The sequence below is a fragment of the Dendronephthya gigantea genome, unplaced genomic scaffold (genome assembly GCF_004324835.1).
Source record: "Dendronephthya gigantea isolate DGI-Jeju-01 unplaced genomic scaffold, DenGig_1.0 000002F, whole genome shotgun sequence".
NCBI lineage: Eukaryota > Metazoa > Cnidaria > Anthozoa > Malacalcyonacea > Nephtheidae > Dendronephthya > Dendronephthya gigantea.
The window spans coordinates 2,949,233-2,964,569 of NW_021163012.1; the positions used below are offsets into that span (position 1 = coordinate 2,949,233).

Below are 15,337 nucleotides of genomic sequence, written 5' to 3' on the forward strand. Positions count from 1 at the left end.
TTTGATTTTGTAATCTCGTTGGGGATTTCATGTGATATCTATGGATATCAAATGTCCGCATCCAGGACAACTGCCGGCGCGTCCTTAGCGTTTCGTGTTGTAGTCTTGTAGAAAAGAGATTGAACTTGTAAAATTTTTCAAAACAATGAGATAAATGCTTTGAAAATCGCCCTGAAAAACACTCTACTTGCTTGGTAGTGGTGGACAAGTGTACAAGGGCCTGTAAATGTTGAAGTTTCATGGCTAACACGGAGATTAAACCGAGAAAAAATCGTTCGGAGGCAAAGCCATTTTACTTGCCAAGTGGACCGACCAGTGCCGAGATTGTCGCTGAAGCAAGAACATCTGTCCGATGTGTGGATACAAAAAGGCCTTGTACTCCGGTGGAATCGCAGAGGACTTTGTTTGGAGGTTCTCGTAGACCAGAAAGTCACAGTCGACCTCCGTCAGCCTTTAGGTTAGGATTTCTGGTTCAAGATTATATTAGTTGTTTAGATGTTGTGGTAAAAGGTTTTGAAACATGTCAATACATTGTATTCTGCTATATATAGGTAATAGGGAGGGAACCCAGAGAATTCCCTCTGTGATTATAGTCATGTAAAAACTTTGGCCATTCGTTGGCAATGTGCCCAGAGCATCCATATTGACAATAGTTCATCCCAAATATAAATTATTCTGTTCACAAAAGATATGTCAAATTCGGCTATAAAATATATTGCAATCTCACAAAACCATGATTCTAAGAAAGGACCATCAATGGTTAGACCTCATAACATCAAGGGTGAATTTTTGAGCATACCAGGCTCAGTTCTGTGAAGACTAATCCTAACATATTTGGTACAATGCTGGTTGCCATGTCCACGTACCAATGCAATTGTTGATATCCCCTTAATATCTCTTCTAACATATGCTGGAATTTAATTCCTGTATGAAATGCCTGATGTGATGCCAAGGTTCCTTAGGGAAAACACCTATATATACATTTAATGAGTCCATACATAATTTTCTGTTGATTGAACTTCAGTGTAATAAATGGACCCTGGATTTTATATAAAGATTAAATTTTTTTGTTGTGATATTACTTACAGTATTGGTCCTCGTCATTTTGTCGAACCTGATCTCCCCTCCCCCACTACGCTCACAAACCGTCTGCAGCCTTTGGCCAATGCACCAGATGCTCCTGATGGCCCATTATACAAGCCTGATGAAGATCATGTTGTGGTTCAGGTTAGCTGACAGCTTATAATTAAACCAATTTATAATTGATAGATCATTTTAGTATCAAGTGAGTTTAGTTTAGTTTACGTTTCTCCTGTAGTAACACTGGATCAATAAGAGATGATCCTTACTGGACCTCTTGGAAGAACAGTTTAGAACTGATAGAGCTATCCAGTATAAATAAAGTTAGTTTAGTTTAGGTTTCCTTCTGTAGTAACACTGGACCAATAGGAGATGATCCTTACTGGACCTCTAGGAAGAACAGTTTAGAACTGATAGAGCTATCCAGTATAAATAAAGTTAGTTTAGTTTAGGTTTCCTTCTGTAGTAAGACTGGATCAATAAGAGATGATCCTTACTGGATCTCCAGGAAGAACAGTTTAGAACTGATAGAGCTATCCAGTATAAATAAAGTTAGTTTAGTTTAGGTTTCCTCCTGTAGTAACACTGGATCAATAAGAGATGATCCTCACTGGACCTCTAGGAAAAACAGTTTAGAATTAATAGAACTATCCAGTATAAATAAAGTTAGTTTAGTTTAGGTTTCCTTCTGTAGTAACACTGGATCAATTAGAAATAATCCTTACTGGATCTCTAGGAAGAACAGTTTAGAACTGATAGAGCTGCCCAGTGTAAATAAAGTCAGTTTAGTTGAGGTTTTACTGCTGTGGTAACATTGGATCAATAAGAGATGATCTTTACTGGACGTCTAGGAAGAACAGTTTAGAACTGATAGAGCTATCCAGTATAAATAAAGTTAGTTTAGTTTAGGTTTTCTCCTGTAGTAACACTGGATCAATAAGAGATGATCCTCACTGGACCTCTAGGAAGAACAGTTTAGAATTGATAGAACTATCCAGTATAAATAAAGTTAGTTTAGTTTAGGTTTCCCCCTGTAGTAACACTGGATCAATAAGAGATGATCCTTACTGGACCTCTAGGAAAAACAGTTTAGAATTAATAGAACTATCCAGTATAAATAAAGTTAGTTTAGTTTAGGTTTCCTTGTGTAGTAACACTGGATCAATAAGAGATAATCCTTACTGGACCTCTAGGAAGAACAGTTTAGAACTGATAGAGCTGCCCAGTGTAAATAAAGTCAGTTTAGTTTAGGTTTCCTTCTGTAGTAACACTGGATCAATAAGAGATAATCCTTACTGGACCTTTAGGAAGAACAGTTTAGAACTGATAGAGCTGCCCAGTGCAAATAAAGTCAGTTTAGTTGAGGTAACACTGGATCAATAAGAGATGATCCTTACTGGATCTCTAGGAAGAACAGTTTAGAACTGATAGAACTATCCAGTATAAATAAAGTTAGTTCAGTTCATGAAAGAATATCATAATTTCTTTTGTTAGATTGAACGCAAAGTAAAACAAAGTGTGAGGTTGTCAAAGAGTGTTGATCCGTTACAACCACTCGACTTTCACTCTTCCGACAATGGCGGCCTTCTGCCATCGCCTCCTAAACCTGTCCGACCTCACGATGTCGCCTCGAGACGAGGCTCAACTGGAAATATCGCAAAACAAAAACTAGGTGATAATATTCACGACACGCGACGAGCACACAGCGGGCCTATTAAACGGACCTCCCCTCGGGATGTATCGGACAATAATCGTGCAAAAAGCAGTCCGACCACGGGCCGACTTTCCAACGAAACTCTGAACAAAAAAGGCGCGAATGAAAAAGATGCTTTAGCTTTGGAAACGAAAAAACTCTCCCGTTTATACAAAGAACTTGTTCGACCTGTTTTGAAAGAAATGGACGATAATCTTCAACAAGAAGACGCAAATTTGTTGTGTGAAAATTGTCAAAGACTGTTAAACAAACTGAAGAAAGTAGGCATTTTGCCCGAGACGAAAGTGGTTGAGGGGTCCAGCTTTAAAGTACAGATATTGAAGTGTTTGTTTAGTTATTTGGCTATAAAAGATTCACATTTGCATCTGAGATTAGCGAAGATTGTTTTGATGGTATGTTAAGACAGTGTGTTTTCTCACCGAGTACTAGCTGACCTGAATATTAAATAACACTGTTACACCCCTCTTGAATAAGTCAACTTGAATATTGTGCACTGAATATGTAGTTGTAAACAGTATCTTTGTATTGAGGTTGAAAACATTTAGTTTGCTTCTTAAATAAAACGATACACTTGCTTTCTATTTTGAACTTAACCACCGTTTAAGCTAAACGGGCTTGATACAACCGGCCCCTGGGGACAGTTGTATTACGAAGCCTGGATAGCGCTGTCTACCGGATAGTGATTCTTTAAACCGTTTCAAACATGCAAAACCACTGTCCGATAGTGTTATCCAGCTTTCTAACAACCGGCCTTTGGTGATTGTTTATAAAATGACGGCCTCTTTTTTTTAGTTTAATTTGTCAGAAAATAACGAAGAAAATATTTTCAAGTTGATGTTTAAAGTCAGCCGGGATGAAAACAATGATCTGATGTTTCTGGAAGAACAAGTCACAGGTATGGTGTGGTGTAGTGTGGTGTGGTGTGGTGTGGTGTGGTGTGGTGTGGTGTGGTGTGGTGTGGGGGTGTGGTGTGGTGTGGTGTGGTGTGGTGTAGTGTGGTATGGTGTGGTGTGGTGTGGTGTGGTGTGTTGTGGTATGGTATGGTATAGTGTGGTGTGATATGCTATGGTGTGTTGTGGTAAAATTGCAAATCTGATTGTAAAAACTCTAAGCGATTTCTATTGTCACCATAAGATTTGCTGATCGATAAAGTGTCAAAATTTGATGGCAGTGGAAAATACGAAGCTTGGATATACTGCGTTGGGGCGCTAAAACTTCTCTCAGGAAACTCAGCTATTCGCAAGAACATTGTCACAAGTGGTTGTGTGGAAGCCTTGGGTGTTGTCCTTAGTACCATAGTTAAACAGGTAAGATACATTACTCTGCTGTAATACTGTACCAACAGGCAACACCATAAACAATTTGCATGTCAGATCAACCTTGCAAAGCAATGATAGGCATACTAAAATTAGTAAACTGTTAAATTTGAGAACAATGTATGTATTCAGATGAACAAATTGAGTGTTGTTTAATGTATGCTCGAATATATTTCTCTAGAATTCTAGTGAAGTGAAGTTAAAGAAGAACAATACTAACCTTTTATTACCGGTAAGTACGACAGGATGTCGTTAGCCATTGCAAGAAAGGGCTAGTTTTTATTTTACAGTCGTAATTGTCGTTAACATGTCAAGGTGGTTGATGTATTATAGTATTGCTACCAGTATTGTTATCAATAATGACTAATTTGAATAGTACATATTTATATCCCGACTATTTCACATCGGTGAAAATGACTTTTGTGAATAATATTTTACAATATTTGTGAATAAATAAAACCAGCCCCACGTATGCATTTTTGTGGATACAACACGTTGTGATATTTCATCGTCGAGAAATGCTGGTTAAGGTGCATTCCAGGCAGAAAATACAGACCTGTGGTACCGGGACGACTCAGATGTCCTCGGCATACTGTATGTCACTCTACCATACTTCTTAGGTAACAGCCGTTCTGAGAAACTTAGCAGACGTGAATGGCAGCCGTGATGTGTTTTTGAAGAGGAACCTCCTTCCTGAACTCATGGCGATCTTAAAAATATTTAAAACTGACAGCGACGTGGTCATGAACATTTGCCGCATTTTAAGGTTAGTTGCAAGACTGCTTCATATAGCCTCGTGGAGGTACTGCCGGGGGGATTTCCTGCGGCGAACTAAAAGCGAGACAGCTCCTAAATGAAGGGTAAAGGAATCTCTCTAGATGAAAATGCATAAGAGATGTTCAAAGACTTTGTGTCATATCTTCACTTTGTTGCTTAAAAAACGTTTCTGTTTTTTTCTCTCCAGTAAAATGACGTTATACGACGAGTGTTGTATTGCTGTTAGTTCAGTAACCTTCTGCTTTGAAACGTTTCTTCGGGTACTGGGGATTCACTTAAAGTCACAGGTATTCATGCATGCTGTCCGAGAAATCTAATATTTAGTGTTTTTACCACCCAGGAAGGGGGGGGAGGGGCTACCACCCAGAAGGGGGGGAGGGGCTACCACCCAGAAGGGGGGGAGGGGCGGGGAGAGGTTGAGCGCTCGAGCGGTGGAAGAGCGAAGTGGAGACCCATTGCACTTCAACCTGAACTTTTACTTTCACCTTACGCTTTGTTCTAGGTGTAGAGAGTGTAAACATGTTTTCCCGTTTTCAGGAAATTGTTGTCAGAGTGCTATTCATTCTCGGAAATCTGACGACGAAGAGCGACGAAACGCGACATAATTTGTATTTCACCAAAGCTTCCACGAAATATCTTCTCATGGTATTTCAGTCTTTCTTTGAGAGAAATATCCAGGTAAGATATGTCTGTTATACCGTATAGTATATTGTATTGTTATATTGTTATATTACTATTATTCGAAGTAACCTAAATGATAGATCGATAAATATTTTAGAATTTAATCGTTGATTAAAGCAGTTCAATGTTCCCAGCTAGATAAAACCACGGACACTAAAGGTCTGTTTACACCATCCAATTTTGTCGGATCCAATTCACTTCTGATGGATGTTTTATAGTCTGTTGACTTGCAATGTATGTGGACAGCAAATCCACTAAAGCCAATGCAGTAGTGCATTAACAGGCCTTAAGGTTATGTAATACATGGTCTTGGGTCAATTCCTGTACTATGACCGAGTTTGCTCTTGAAAAAAACCCTTGATTTTTTGTTGGCGCTCAGCCACACCACGGAATATGCTCAGTGTTCACGATATTATAATCTGTTTTCTCATTTCGAAACTTTTGATTCACAGGCCTCAAAGACAGGCGAAGATAATAACGAGGCTAGTGCAGAACAAGAAAACACAGAGGATGTCCTAAATAAGGTTTGGTTTTAAGATGTGCACATTTGTTTATGAAAATGTGATTTTTTTGAACTCTCACATTGGATCACCTGTCTGAATATTTTATAATTTAAATTAACTTTCATCGCAATGGACGACTTGCGCTTTAGACTAATTTTTTCAGACTGCGATAAAAACGAAATTTTTTGAAAGAGCAAATTTATTGCTCGCATGAATGCGGCGTTTTTGAAGTAGTTATTTAAAACACTCGCGTTTTAAACACAAGTCGCGTTTTATGACATCTAATATCCTCCTGTGTTTTAAATACTACATATTATATTTTGAAACGATTTCCTGCTAAGATGTTGATTTTCTGAGAATAATTACAATGCATGAATAGCTTTGTCGTGAATGATAATTCCGCCAGTTTAAGTCAACAATACCATATATGGCTTCGAGGTCATATGAGATACGCAGGTGACATTGTATTTTAGCATTGCAGTTTTACAAATTATTTACCGTTGTGAACTACGTGATATAGACGGAATTGCAATATGTCTGATACGGATTTATTGCTTCGCGATTTACTGGAAATGTGTTCGCCCGAATACAATATGCCTGAGTTGAGCGACCGAGTGCTGGTGTTTGATGTTATGCAAGACGGCTGGGAAACGGCCAGCTTCCCTAAAGATGATTCAGCAATCGAGGAAAATGAAACTAAGAGAAGCAAACAGAAAATCAAGAGCCCTTTGCAACATAACGACCAGGAAGCACCCACAGGTCACCGGCAGAATACCGAGACGAAACAAATTTTAGAATCTTCGATTTTAGAACCTCTCCGTCAGCATAAGTTACATGTTCACAGCTTCTGGCTCGCTATCCAGAGTGCATACTTCCGGTCGCTGTTTTGCTCGAGTGGTATGAAAGAAAGTCGAGAGAAAGAGGTTCATATGAAGATCTCAGAGTCCGAAGAAAATGCATATCTCATTCTCCTCGAAGCTTTGTCACAGATTAACACCCAGATGTCTCACTTCTGACTCAAAAGCGTAAGCGATTCGTCACTGCGCATCGCTTTCTGCGCACGCTTAGCAAGTGACTAGAGGCATTCACCCCCCCGAAATAAAATTTCAAAATGGAGACGAACTGAATTGAAGTGAAAAACTGCACGATATGTCAAATGAGTCGGAATATATGTACATTTATTGATTTGTACAGGAAGTTCCATTCAATGTAAAGATATTCAAACACTTTTTAAAAGAAATATGTTTGAAATTATGGAGATTTCTACTGCTTATAATTTTCCGCTCCTACGACAATCGAAAAAAGATAAAACAATCGTACAATATTGAAAACGAGGTACTCTAAACTCACTTTTCCAAAGCGCGTATAGATGATGATGGATTCAGACACAAACGTAACTACACAGTCGCCTTCTCTAGCAAATAAGAGGAGGTTTTTTTTCATGTATAAAATAGTTCGGCTCCATTTTGAATTTTCGGGGGGGGAATGCCTCTAGTCACTTGCTGAGCAAGCGCTTACGCTTTTTTAATCAGAAGTGAGACATCTGGGTAATCTGTGGCTTTGTACCGCAATGACGTGCTTAACGATAAGTCGGTTGACGAATTGCTTGGCGTCATAGAGTTGGCTCACAAGTACAACTTGGAATTTGTCTTCAAGCAATGCAAACATCTGCTTCAGACGAGCGTCACTACCTTTGACGTAAGCACAAAAGTAATGGACGTGATCAAGGTAAAGCACAACATGAACGATGTCGAGGACGTATTATCGACTCTACTTCCGGTCCTTGTTGAAGAATTTAGTCCTCTCGATGAGAACTGGCATTCAAAGAAATTCACCAATCTGTCAGAAGCTTGTCTGAAATATATCCTGAGCAGTGATGACTTGGTTGTGCAATCAGAAAACACCGTATTCCATGCCTTGATGTACTGGATGGAGACAAACGAAGTAGATCCTGCTCGTTTGGAGTCCCCCGAAGACCTCCTGGCTGTGGTGCGATTTAAACTGGTCACAATTGACTACCTTTACAACGTGATCAAAAACCACCCGATTGCAACACAGATGCGCAACTTCAGCGAGTACTACCACGGTGGTTTAACCTACCATGCACTACCTCCGGAGCAAAAGAAACTGTTCGAAAGTAGACCGGTACCCAGGAAGACTACTAAAGGATTAATTGTCCAGTACAAATTCGTTGTTACGGAAGAGGATTATAATACTGCTCTAGCAAATGGCAGCGAGTTAAACTCCGGGACGTTTTGGGCCTGTGGATATGAGATAAGTGTTGGTGTCAACCCTTCGTCCAATGATTATCCTTATTTGATTGTTTACAACTTAATGAAGGAAAGTTATGTCCCACTCAAATTTGCATTTTGTAAAGAGGCGGAAGGGGGCATCTCTTGGAAAGAAAAAACTTTTAGTATGAATTCATGCAGGGAGAACTACCGAAGTAATTTTCAACGATCATTTTTCAGTAATGGGTGTAGCGTATTGTATGTTGCAGTAGGACCCGCTGAAAGGCGTTAAACAGGCGTTGAATGCAAAATGTAATACTAGTGTAAACCATATCACCATATCCAACATTCTACCTCATAAGAACAACTGGAGTCTGCATGGAAAGTTCTGCATGAGAATTTGAGTGAAATTATATATTAATGTATATTAATGTTTATGTAGAATGCGGTAATTGATGTAACTGTTGCGTTTCCTTGCCAGTTGATCGTGTCATTTATCTGTATGTTGAATTGTGTCTGGCAAAGTTATTAGGATAGCTAATGTACAGAACTTGCTTTATGTGTGAAACTAAATAGATTGCATTTGATTTAACTATATACAAGGATCATTATTATGTATACCCCTAGCTATTAGCTTGCGCTCCGTGGACGGCTGATCTGCGCTTGGAACTTACAACTCTCCACCCACCCTGATTCATGCACCTATCTGGTATAAAAACCTTGAAATATCGACCCTTGTGATATATAGAGACCTCTCTAATATAGACACGTTTCTAAAATGAAGAACTACGAATTCCGCAGCAATAAGTTGATTTCTTTTAACAGATTTTTACTAATCTTAATATCCATTTAATATCTTGCAATGCAATCCTACTTTTGAGAGATGTATATTTTGGAACAACGAAACGTTTGTGTTTATTACGCTTCATGCACTTTTCTTCTGCAAGACTCTTCACTAATTCACATCCCTTAGAAGTAGAATTGCATTACAAGTTGCAAGAAAAACTGCACCGTGTAACAGGGCCTTTAGTCTTACCGTCTGGTATTCACTGAAAAACCACATCTTATCATTTAGATGGTACGGGTCATAGCAAATCTTTCAATTCATCCCGAAGTTGGGCCTGATATTGCAAAGAACATGGAAATAATAGAACTTTTAGTGCAAGTCTTAGGTACGGTGACTTATGACGAGGTAGTTCTTTGTAATCCTCTTCAAGCATATCCACCCTGTGACATAATATTATCGTAAGCAGCATCACCTTTTCTATTTAGAAGTCAAAGATTTTACGACAAGCGAGGAGTTGGTTCTTAATACTATCGCTACCATCAACAATCTTTCCTATTACGCTGAAGAAAACACGGCTTTAGCAGTGAAACGTAGCACTGTAACACAATGTATGATATGCTTTTTCAACGTTCAAAATATCCTCGTAATATCGGTGATGTTGACGCACCTACCTTAGGGAGCATTACGTGGATAATGTAGGGTAATGTGGGATAATGTAGAATAATATGGGATGTATTCTTTGACTCTTCCACAGTATTGATGGGAATGTTGGTAGCCGATAATATGGACGCCATTCTTGAGGTCTCGCGTGTTTTTGGAAATTTTTCTCGCTTCAAAGATGTTCGAGACATATTATCCAGCCACAAAGGTATGCTGTAAAAATCTTTTGCCCTACCATCCCCTCTAACTTCGAAAAGCTGCGTGAACCTCCTACCATCTGTTACTACACCTAAACTGAACTAACTTTATTTATACTGGATAGCTCTATCAGTTCTAAACTGTTCTTCCTAGAGGTCCAGTAAGAATCATCTCTTATTAATCCAGTGTTACTACTGGAGGAAACCTAAACTAAACAATATCACTTATTCCATACTGGATTGCCTAAGCAGTCTTGAATCAGTGCTATCACTAGATGTCCAGTAAACTGTCTACAATGATATTATTTTTTTTCAGTTGATGAGATGATGATATCATTGCTGGACTCAGGCAGTCATGAGATCGTGTACACAGCCTGTGGCGTGCTAATCAATTTAATGGTCGACCCTGAGAAACGTTCAGTCCTCAAAGAGGAAGGCGGCATTAAGAAGTATGTATTCAATAATCAATAACTCCAACGGATTTGTCCGGCAATTCCTCTCCTGATGGTTGACTTTCGATATCTCCATTGCAGGCTGATCGATGTTCTTAGAGATTTCGGCAAAATTGACTGGCAGCTCGCGGCAATGGTGTGTCAAACGTTATGGAACTATGGGTAAGAGAACGCCTAATTTGTTGTATGTACATCGAATCACAGATCGAATGTGTATAAAGTGTTTCCAAAGAAGCTGTGGTAGAAATATCTTTTAACTATTCCCTATAAGGAAATACTTCCGCTACCATTTAAAAAACAACTACCAATCAAATGCGTTGAATGTAGGTTATTAACCAATCAGATGCGTCGAATCTAGGGTATTAACCTATCAGATGATTTTGTATTACGGGTGGAAACTACCACATTTGGGTCGACGGTTAGGTAGTTGCAACCCCGTATCCAGATAAAAAATAAGTCTATATACATAATACAGATTTTCTATACAGATCTGCGACGCAATGTTCAATGTTTTCACCAGCAAAGCGTGCGTGTTGTTTTAGTGAAAGCACGTGCAACGTTTACGAAGCATTTGGAGAGGAAGAAACCATTGTGCTGACAGATTTATTGCGGGAATATCTTGGTAAGCTTTCTTTCATGCGAATATGTATATATCTAAACTTTTCGACAGGCCTTGGTAAACAGTGTCTATTGCTGTACTTCCTGTCAAACAGCCAAAGGTCTGCCAAAAGTGGTCTATAACAACCGTCTGAAATATACAAAAACACTTCTCGATGTTTCGACCTAAAGGCCTTTCAGGGCGTCAGGAAGAGCCAAAGCCCGTTTTCCACTAGACATTCGCGCGATGCGAAGCGATATCTGGAATAATGTGATGTGATTAGTTTGCGAAAAAATTCGCCGCGAAAAAGTAGAAACACTTCCTACTTATTATCTGTTCGCGCGAATATATTCACCTGGTGAAAAACGGGCTTAAGACGCCTGACGAAGGCCCTTAGGTCGAAACGTCGAGAAATGTTTTTGTTTATTTCAGGCGGTTGCTATACCACATTTAATGCTAATTAAGTTGTTTGAATGCGCTGCCACGTTGTTCCCTGGTGCTCATGCAGGTTGAAAATGTCCAAGTTAAAATCGTATTTCATTTCCAGACGAGGAGACGGCTTTCGATTATGTAAGTTCGCGAAAGATAGACCCATCTGTTCAAACACTTCTTCGCGAAACGTGGAAGGAAAATTTCGAGTTGGTCGGCGAACACTTATTACAAAAAATTGAATCCAAGGAATCGGACCTAGTCCCCTTGGAGGAGCCATCTTAAGGCGTCTCACACTGTGCTGATGCTGGCGGTGATCTCCATTATAACTGAAACGATAAGTTAAGGGGGGGGGGAGAAATTGAAGACTGATATCTTCGGATTTCTTTTGGAAGTGCAATAGCTCACAATAGAAATCCGTCGGGCAGAACTGAATATATGAATATTCACCCCCAAATTATCGTTCTAGTTACGCCCCTGACTGAAATTTTAGGAGTGTGAAATAGCAGTTGCTTTCAAGTCTTGAAATTTCTGCACCGAATTGCGATTTTCAATAGCTTTAGTTTGATGTACTGGCTGATGTTTAGGGCTGAGTATTTAAGCTCAAAAATCAGAAAAACTATTTTGGCTTCAGGTAAACATATCGTCTTTTTCTCCGATTATCGCCCCAGTTGTATTAGAGTTCAATGAGTGCGGGTAAGCAAATTTTAGGAAATCGAGCACACTCCCCCCGGAAAGTGTTAAACCGCTGATCTGTTGTCAGAAGGTGCGTGTATCCTAGTGTAAGATAAAGACAGAGAATTCATTAACTTATTCAAAGAAAACGTAAGTTTAATATATACATACATATATAGTGACGCTTTTAAATTATTGGTGCGTATCACTTGTGACATGTGCGTGTGAAGATACTTTTTAAAAAACACTCAAAATTTCGCTGTTTATTCTTTAATTGTAGTTTCTCGAGATATCCATCCCGTTAGCGCCATACTTGCTAGGTCTCCACTGATCAGCCTCGTGTCCGGGTGTAATGTCGTTAACATGTTTAGCATACCTTAGAAAAAGCGGAGCATCCCACATTTAGTAAACTCGCAAAATTTTGCCGCAAAATATTGGAAAATGCGGAAAGCCATAGCCCTTTAAATTTTGCATACTTCTGTCATAAAAGCCCGCCAACTCTGCAGGTGAAAATCAGTATTCTCCGTGTTTCTAAAGTCTCGCTATAAAACTTCGAAGTCATTGAAATTGGCGTCAGCAAGCGTAAAGAACGCGTTTAAAGTCAGGATGTGCGTCGAGGGCATAGGTCAATGGTTGAAGCCATTCAGATGCTCTATATATTGTTCACGCCACGCCTTATCAAGCTGCTTTTCGTCATTTGGAAGAAATGTCACCTTTAGAGCCTGGAATGTGGCTTTCTCTGTAATCCAAAAAGCATGCATGACACCACATTGTCTAAAACAGTTTTCAGTTCCCCTACCAGAAAATGTTCATTAGGACTCTGCAATTGGGATAAATTAGCCATAAACATTGACATTGCCCGCAGACAGCAAACCTGTGTACCCTTCACACAAAGATCCAATTCCTTGATATGGTTCAATCTCGTACTCAAAGTATAAAACTCTTTAACTACATGCATAGTTAAATCCACGTTAACTCAGAAATACACGACTTTGATTGGCCAATTCTGTTCTTTTAAAACTACATTCAAAAGTAAACTAGTCTTTTATACAACTGTTCCCTGTCTAGTTGTGATTGTACGCAGTATAGTACCTCAATCAATTGTATAGGCGTTTGATACAGCAATAATAAGTAGCATTAATAAACATGTTGTATATATAATAATAAACAGAAAAGTAGAAATGATATTACTGTTCCTCCTATAAGACACCCATACGCAATTGGTTTCAACACATCCATGTGTTTTGCGTCAGGAATATCAATCGTTAAAGACAACACAACGATGACGATGTTTTCTACGACGACGAAAATGTACGCCACAATCATCTCAGCTTTTGAACCTTTGTTTGGAAGGACGCCTTTCAAAGAGATGGAGTGAAACAAAGGGGGATAGCTTGAAAGGAATGAAAAAAACAAGAATTTTAAAAGACTTAAATCTAGAAGGATTCTCTGAAAGAAAACGTGATATAACACCATTAGAATCCAATGGCCTGCCAGAAAAAAAACCGCGTATCGGAAAACGTAACCGAGAATAACGATTGCAGAAAGTCTGGATATTAGTGTAAACATTTGCCAAATCACGAACACGAATGCTTCGCAACAGCTAAAATAGTCTCCTTCATGAGCAGTTCTTGCCTTTTCCAGTGTCTTGATGCTCCATATTAATGACAGGAATGATAACACACTCGAGACTATAGTATACGATGGAAAAGACCACTGTCGTAGCATGATGTAAACCTGTAGACACCATTGTGGCGCGCTTTCCATAATTGTCTCCAAATAACGCAGCTTTGCGAGCGAGTAAATACGCTCGGAGTCTGGCGACACAAGTACTTCCACGTAATGAACAACAATCGATAGTTGAAGGAGAGCTACTATACACCTCCAAAGGTTTATCACCTGTATGATGGCTGTTATGTTGACGATGATTGACGGAACGCTGATAAAAACCATGGTTAAAGAAAACCACCAAATCTCGCCATTATTCCAATATTGAACTGCAACGTAAATGTCTGAGCCGTAGTCAAACAGAAACAAGACCAGGCCTACCATTAAATTCAACCGTTGTAGCTTGGATTTCATCGTTTAGAACTTCAGGAGCACTGAAACATTAGAATTTTAGATTTTACCCAACGCCTGGTTATTCAGTAGTCAGATTCATGGAAGTAGGGGGGGGCAGTAGGGACAGACATGTAATCTAGTCTATATTTACTCGTATATATTGTTAGAGGGACATGCAGTTACGTTCATTTGAGAGCATTTTAACTTGTTTTGAGCAGTTCTTTTTGACCGCAAGTGTATATGACCAACACTTTGTCTTTGACCAAGATTTTCGTTGACAACCTAGCTGTTTACAACCTGATTTTTGCATGTGACTACACAACGCACAGACGAGTTGTGTGCTTGATTTACACCGAGAACAAGTCGGATATATATAGTAGTAGGTCGATTGCTTGCAACAGTCCTGCGCAGAAAACTATAATGGTTGTCTCAGTGTGAATTTGCCTTGTGACGTGGACATTAGTCATTACACGTGACAGCCGATAGAAAAAAACATTAATATGTCACGCTAACGTTCTGTGACCGGATGTTCAAAAGCCGGTTAGCGCTAACCTATAGCTTTGAACACCTGGCCCCTGAGCCTTTCTGATCGTTAAGACTGAAAATTCGCACGTATCTGTCTGCTCAGTCATTACAACTTGTTATATTCAGTTGGATTTAAAGCACCCAAACGACTGCAAAGTTAACTGCATGCGGAAATACTTGCATCTGACTACGCAATGGTAACTCAACGATACTCGGTAGCCTTCAGCAGTGTTTAAAATACACAGAACTTACCAAACAAACAAAGGTTAAATCGGGAAAAAACCGAGATACAAAGAGTTGAAGTTGCTTCTATAGTATTCGTCAAATAATTCAACAACGAGCCGGCTTTTCACAAGCTCTCTGCTTGTTTATCAAACTTGAATAATGCCGGATGAATTCAGGTTTAGTCAACCAGCAAGGACACCCATCGTGAGGAAGAATAAAGAATTCAGAAATTAAGGTTTATATATAATAACTACAATGAAACACGTAATTTGATTGGTTTGTAGGTGTGCAGTATGAAACAATCCTGTACTGCAAAGTTTACAATGCCGCTTTGCGCGGGAAATTTGACCGTCGTTTCATTGTAGTTATATCAGTTTATAAGAAAAATACGGCGAGTGCTTTTTCACGCTTTCCGAAAGTCTCGCA

At 39.2% G+C, this 15,337-nt stretch overlaps 2 protein-coding genes across 2 annotated transcripts; both read left to right on the forward strand.

The window, feature by feature from the left end:
* Positions 1-80: 80 nt before the first annotated feature.
* LOC114535631 (armadillo repeat-containing protein 2-like) lies at positions 81-12,582 on the forward strand. Its single transcript, XM_028556918.1, has 17 exons — positions 81-457; positions 1,089-1,227; positions 2,575-3,186; positions 3,587-3,689; positions 3,929-4,101; positions 4,292-4,342; positions 4,731-4,876; positions 5,075-5,174; positions 5,425-5,565; positions 6,021-6,092; positions 9,378-9,474; positions 9,575-9,697; positions 9,844-9,957; positions 10,263-10,395; positions 10,480-10,560; positions 10,941-11,020; positions 11,544-12,582. Exons 1-17 carry the CDS (start codon positions 240-242, stop codon positions 11,708-11,710), a joined length of 2,550 nt encoding a protein of 849 aa, XP_028412719.1. The 5' UTR covers positions 81-239; the 3' UTR covers positions 11,711-12,582.
* Positions 6,542-8,877, forward strand: LOC114535640 (kelch-like protein 7). The gene is made up of 2 exons (XM_028556930.1): positions 6,542-7,048; positions 7,629-8,877. Exons 1-2 carry the CDS (start codon positions 6,605-6,607, stop codon positions 8,592-8,594), a joined length of 1,410 nt encoding a protein of 469 aa, XP_028412731.1. The 5' UTR covers positions 6,542-6,604; the 3' UTR covers positions 8,595-8,877.
* Positions 12,583-15,337: the final 2,755 nt, after the last annotated feature.

What these genes read in the sequence shown, in the direction of transcription:
- LOC114535631 (XM_028556918.1), top strand. Translation starts at nt 240, where the DNA reads ATGGCTAACACGGAGATTAAACCGAGAAAAAATCGTTCGGAGGCAAAG. An exon ending in ACGTAGCACTGTAACACAAT is followed by an intron (nt 9,698 to 9,843) that starts GTATGATATGCT and finishes ACTCTTCCACAG; the next exon opens with TATTGATGGGAATGTTGGTA. An exon ending in CAAACGTTATGGAACTATGG is followed by an intron (nt 10,561 to 10,940) that starts GTAAGAGAACGC and finishes GTGTTGTTTTAG; the next exon opens with TGAAAGCACGTGCAACGTTT.
- LOC114535640 (XM_028556930.1), top strand. Translation starts at nt 6,605, where the DNA reads ATGTCTGATACGGATTTATTGCTTCGCGATTTACTGGAAATGTGTTCG. An exon ending in CATATCTCATTCTCCTCGAA is followed by an intron (nt 7,049 to 7,628) that starts GCTTTGTCACAG and finishes GGGTAATCTGTG; the next exon opens with GCTTTGTACCGCAATGACGT.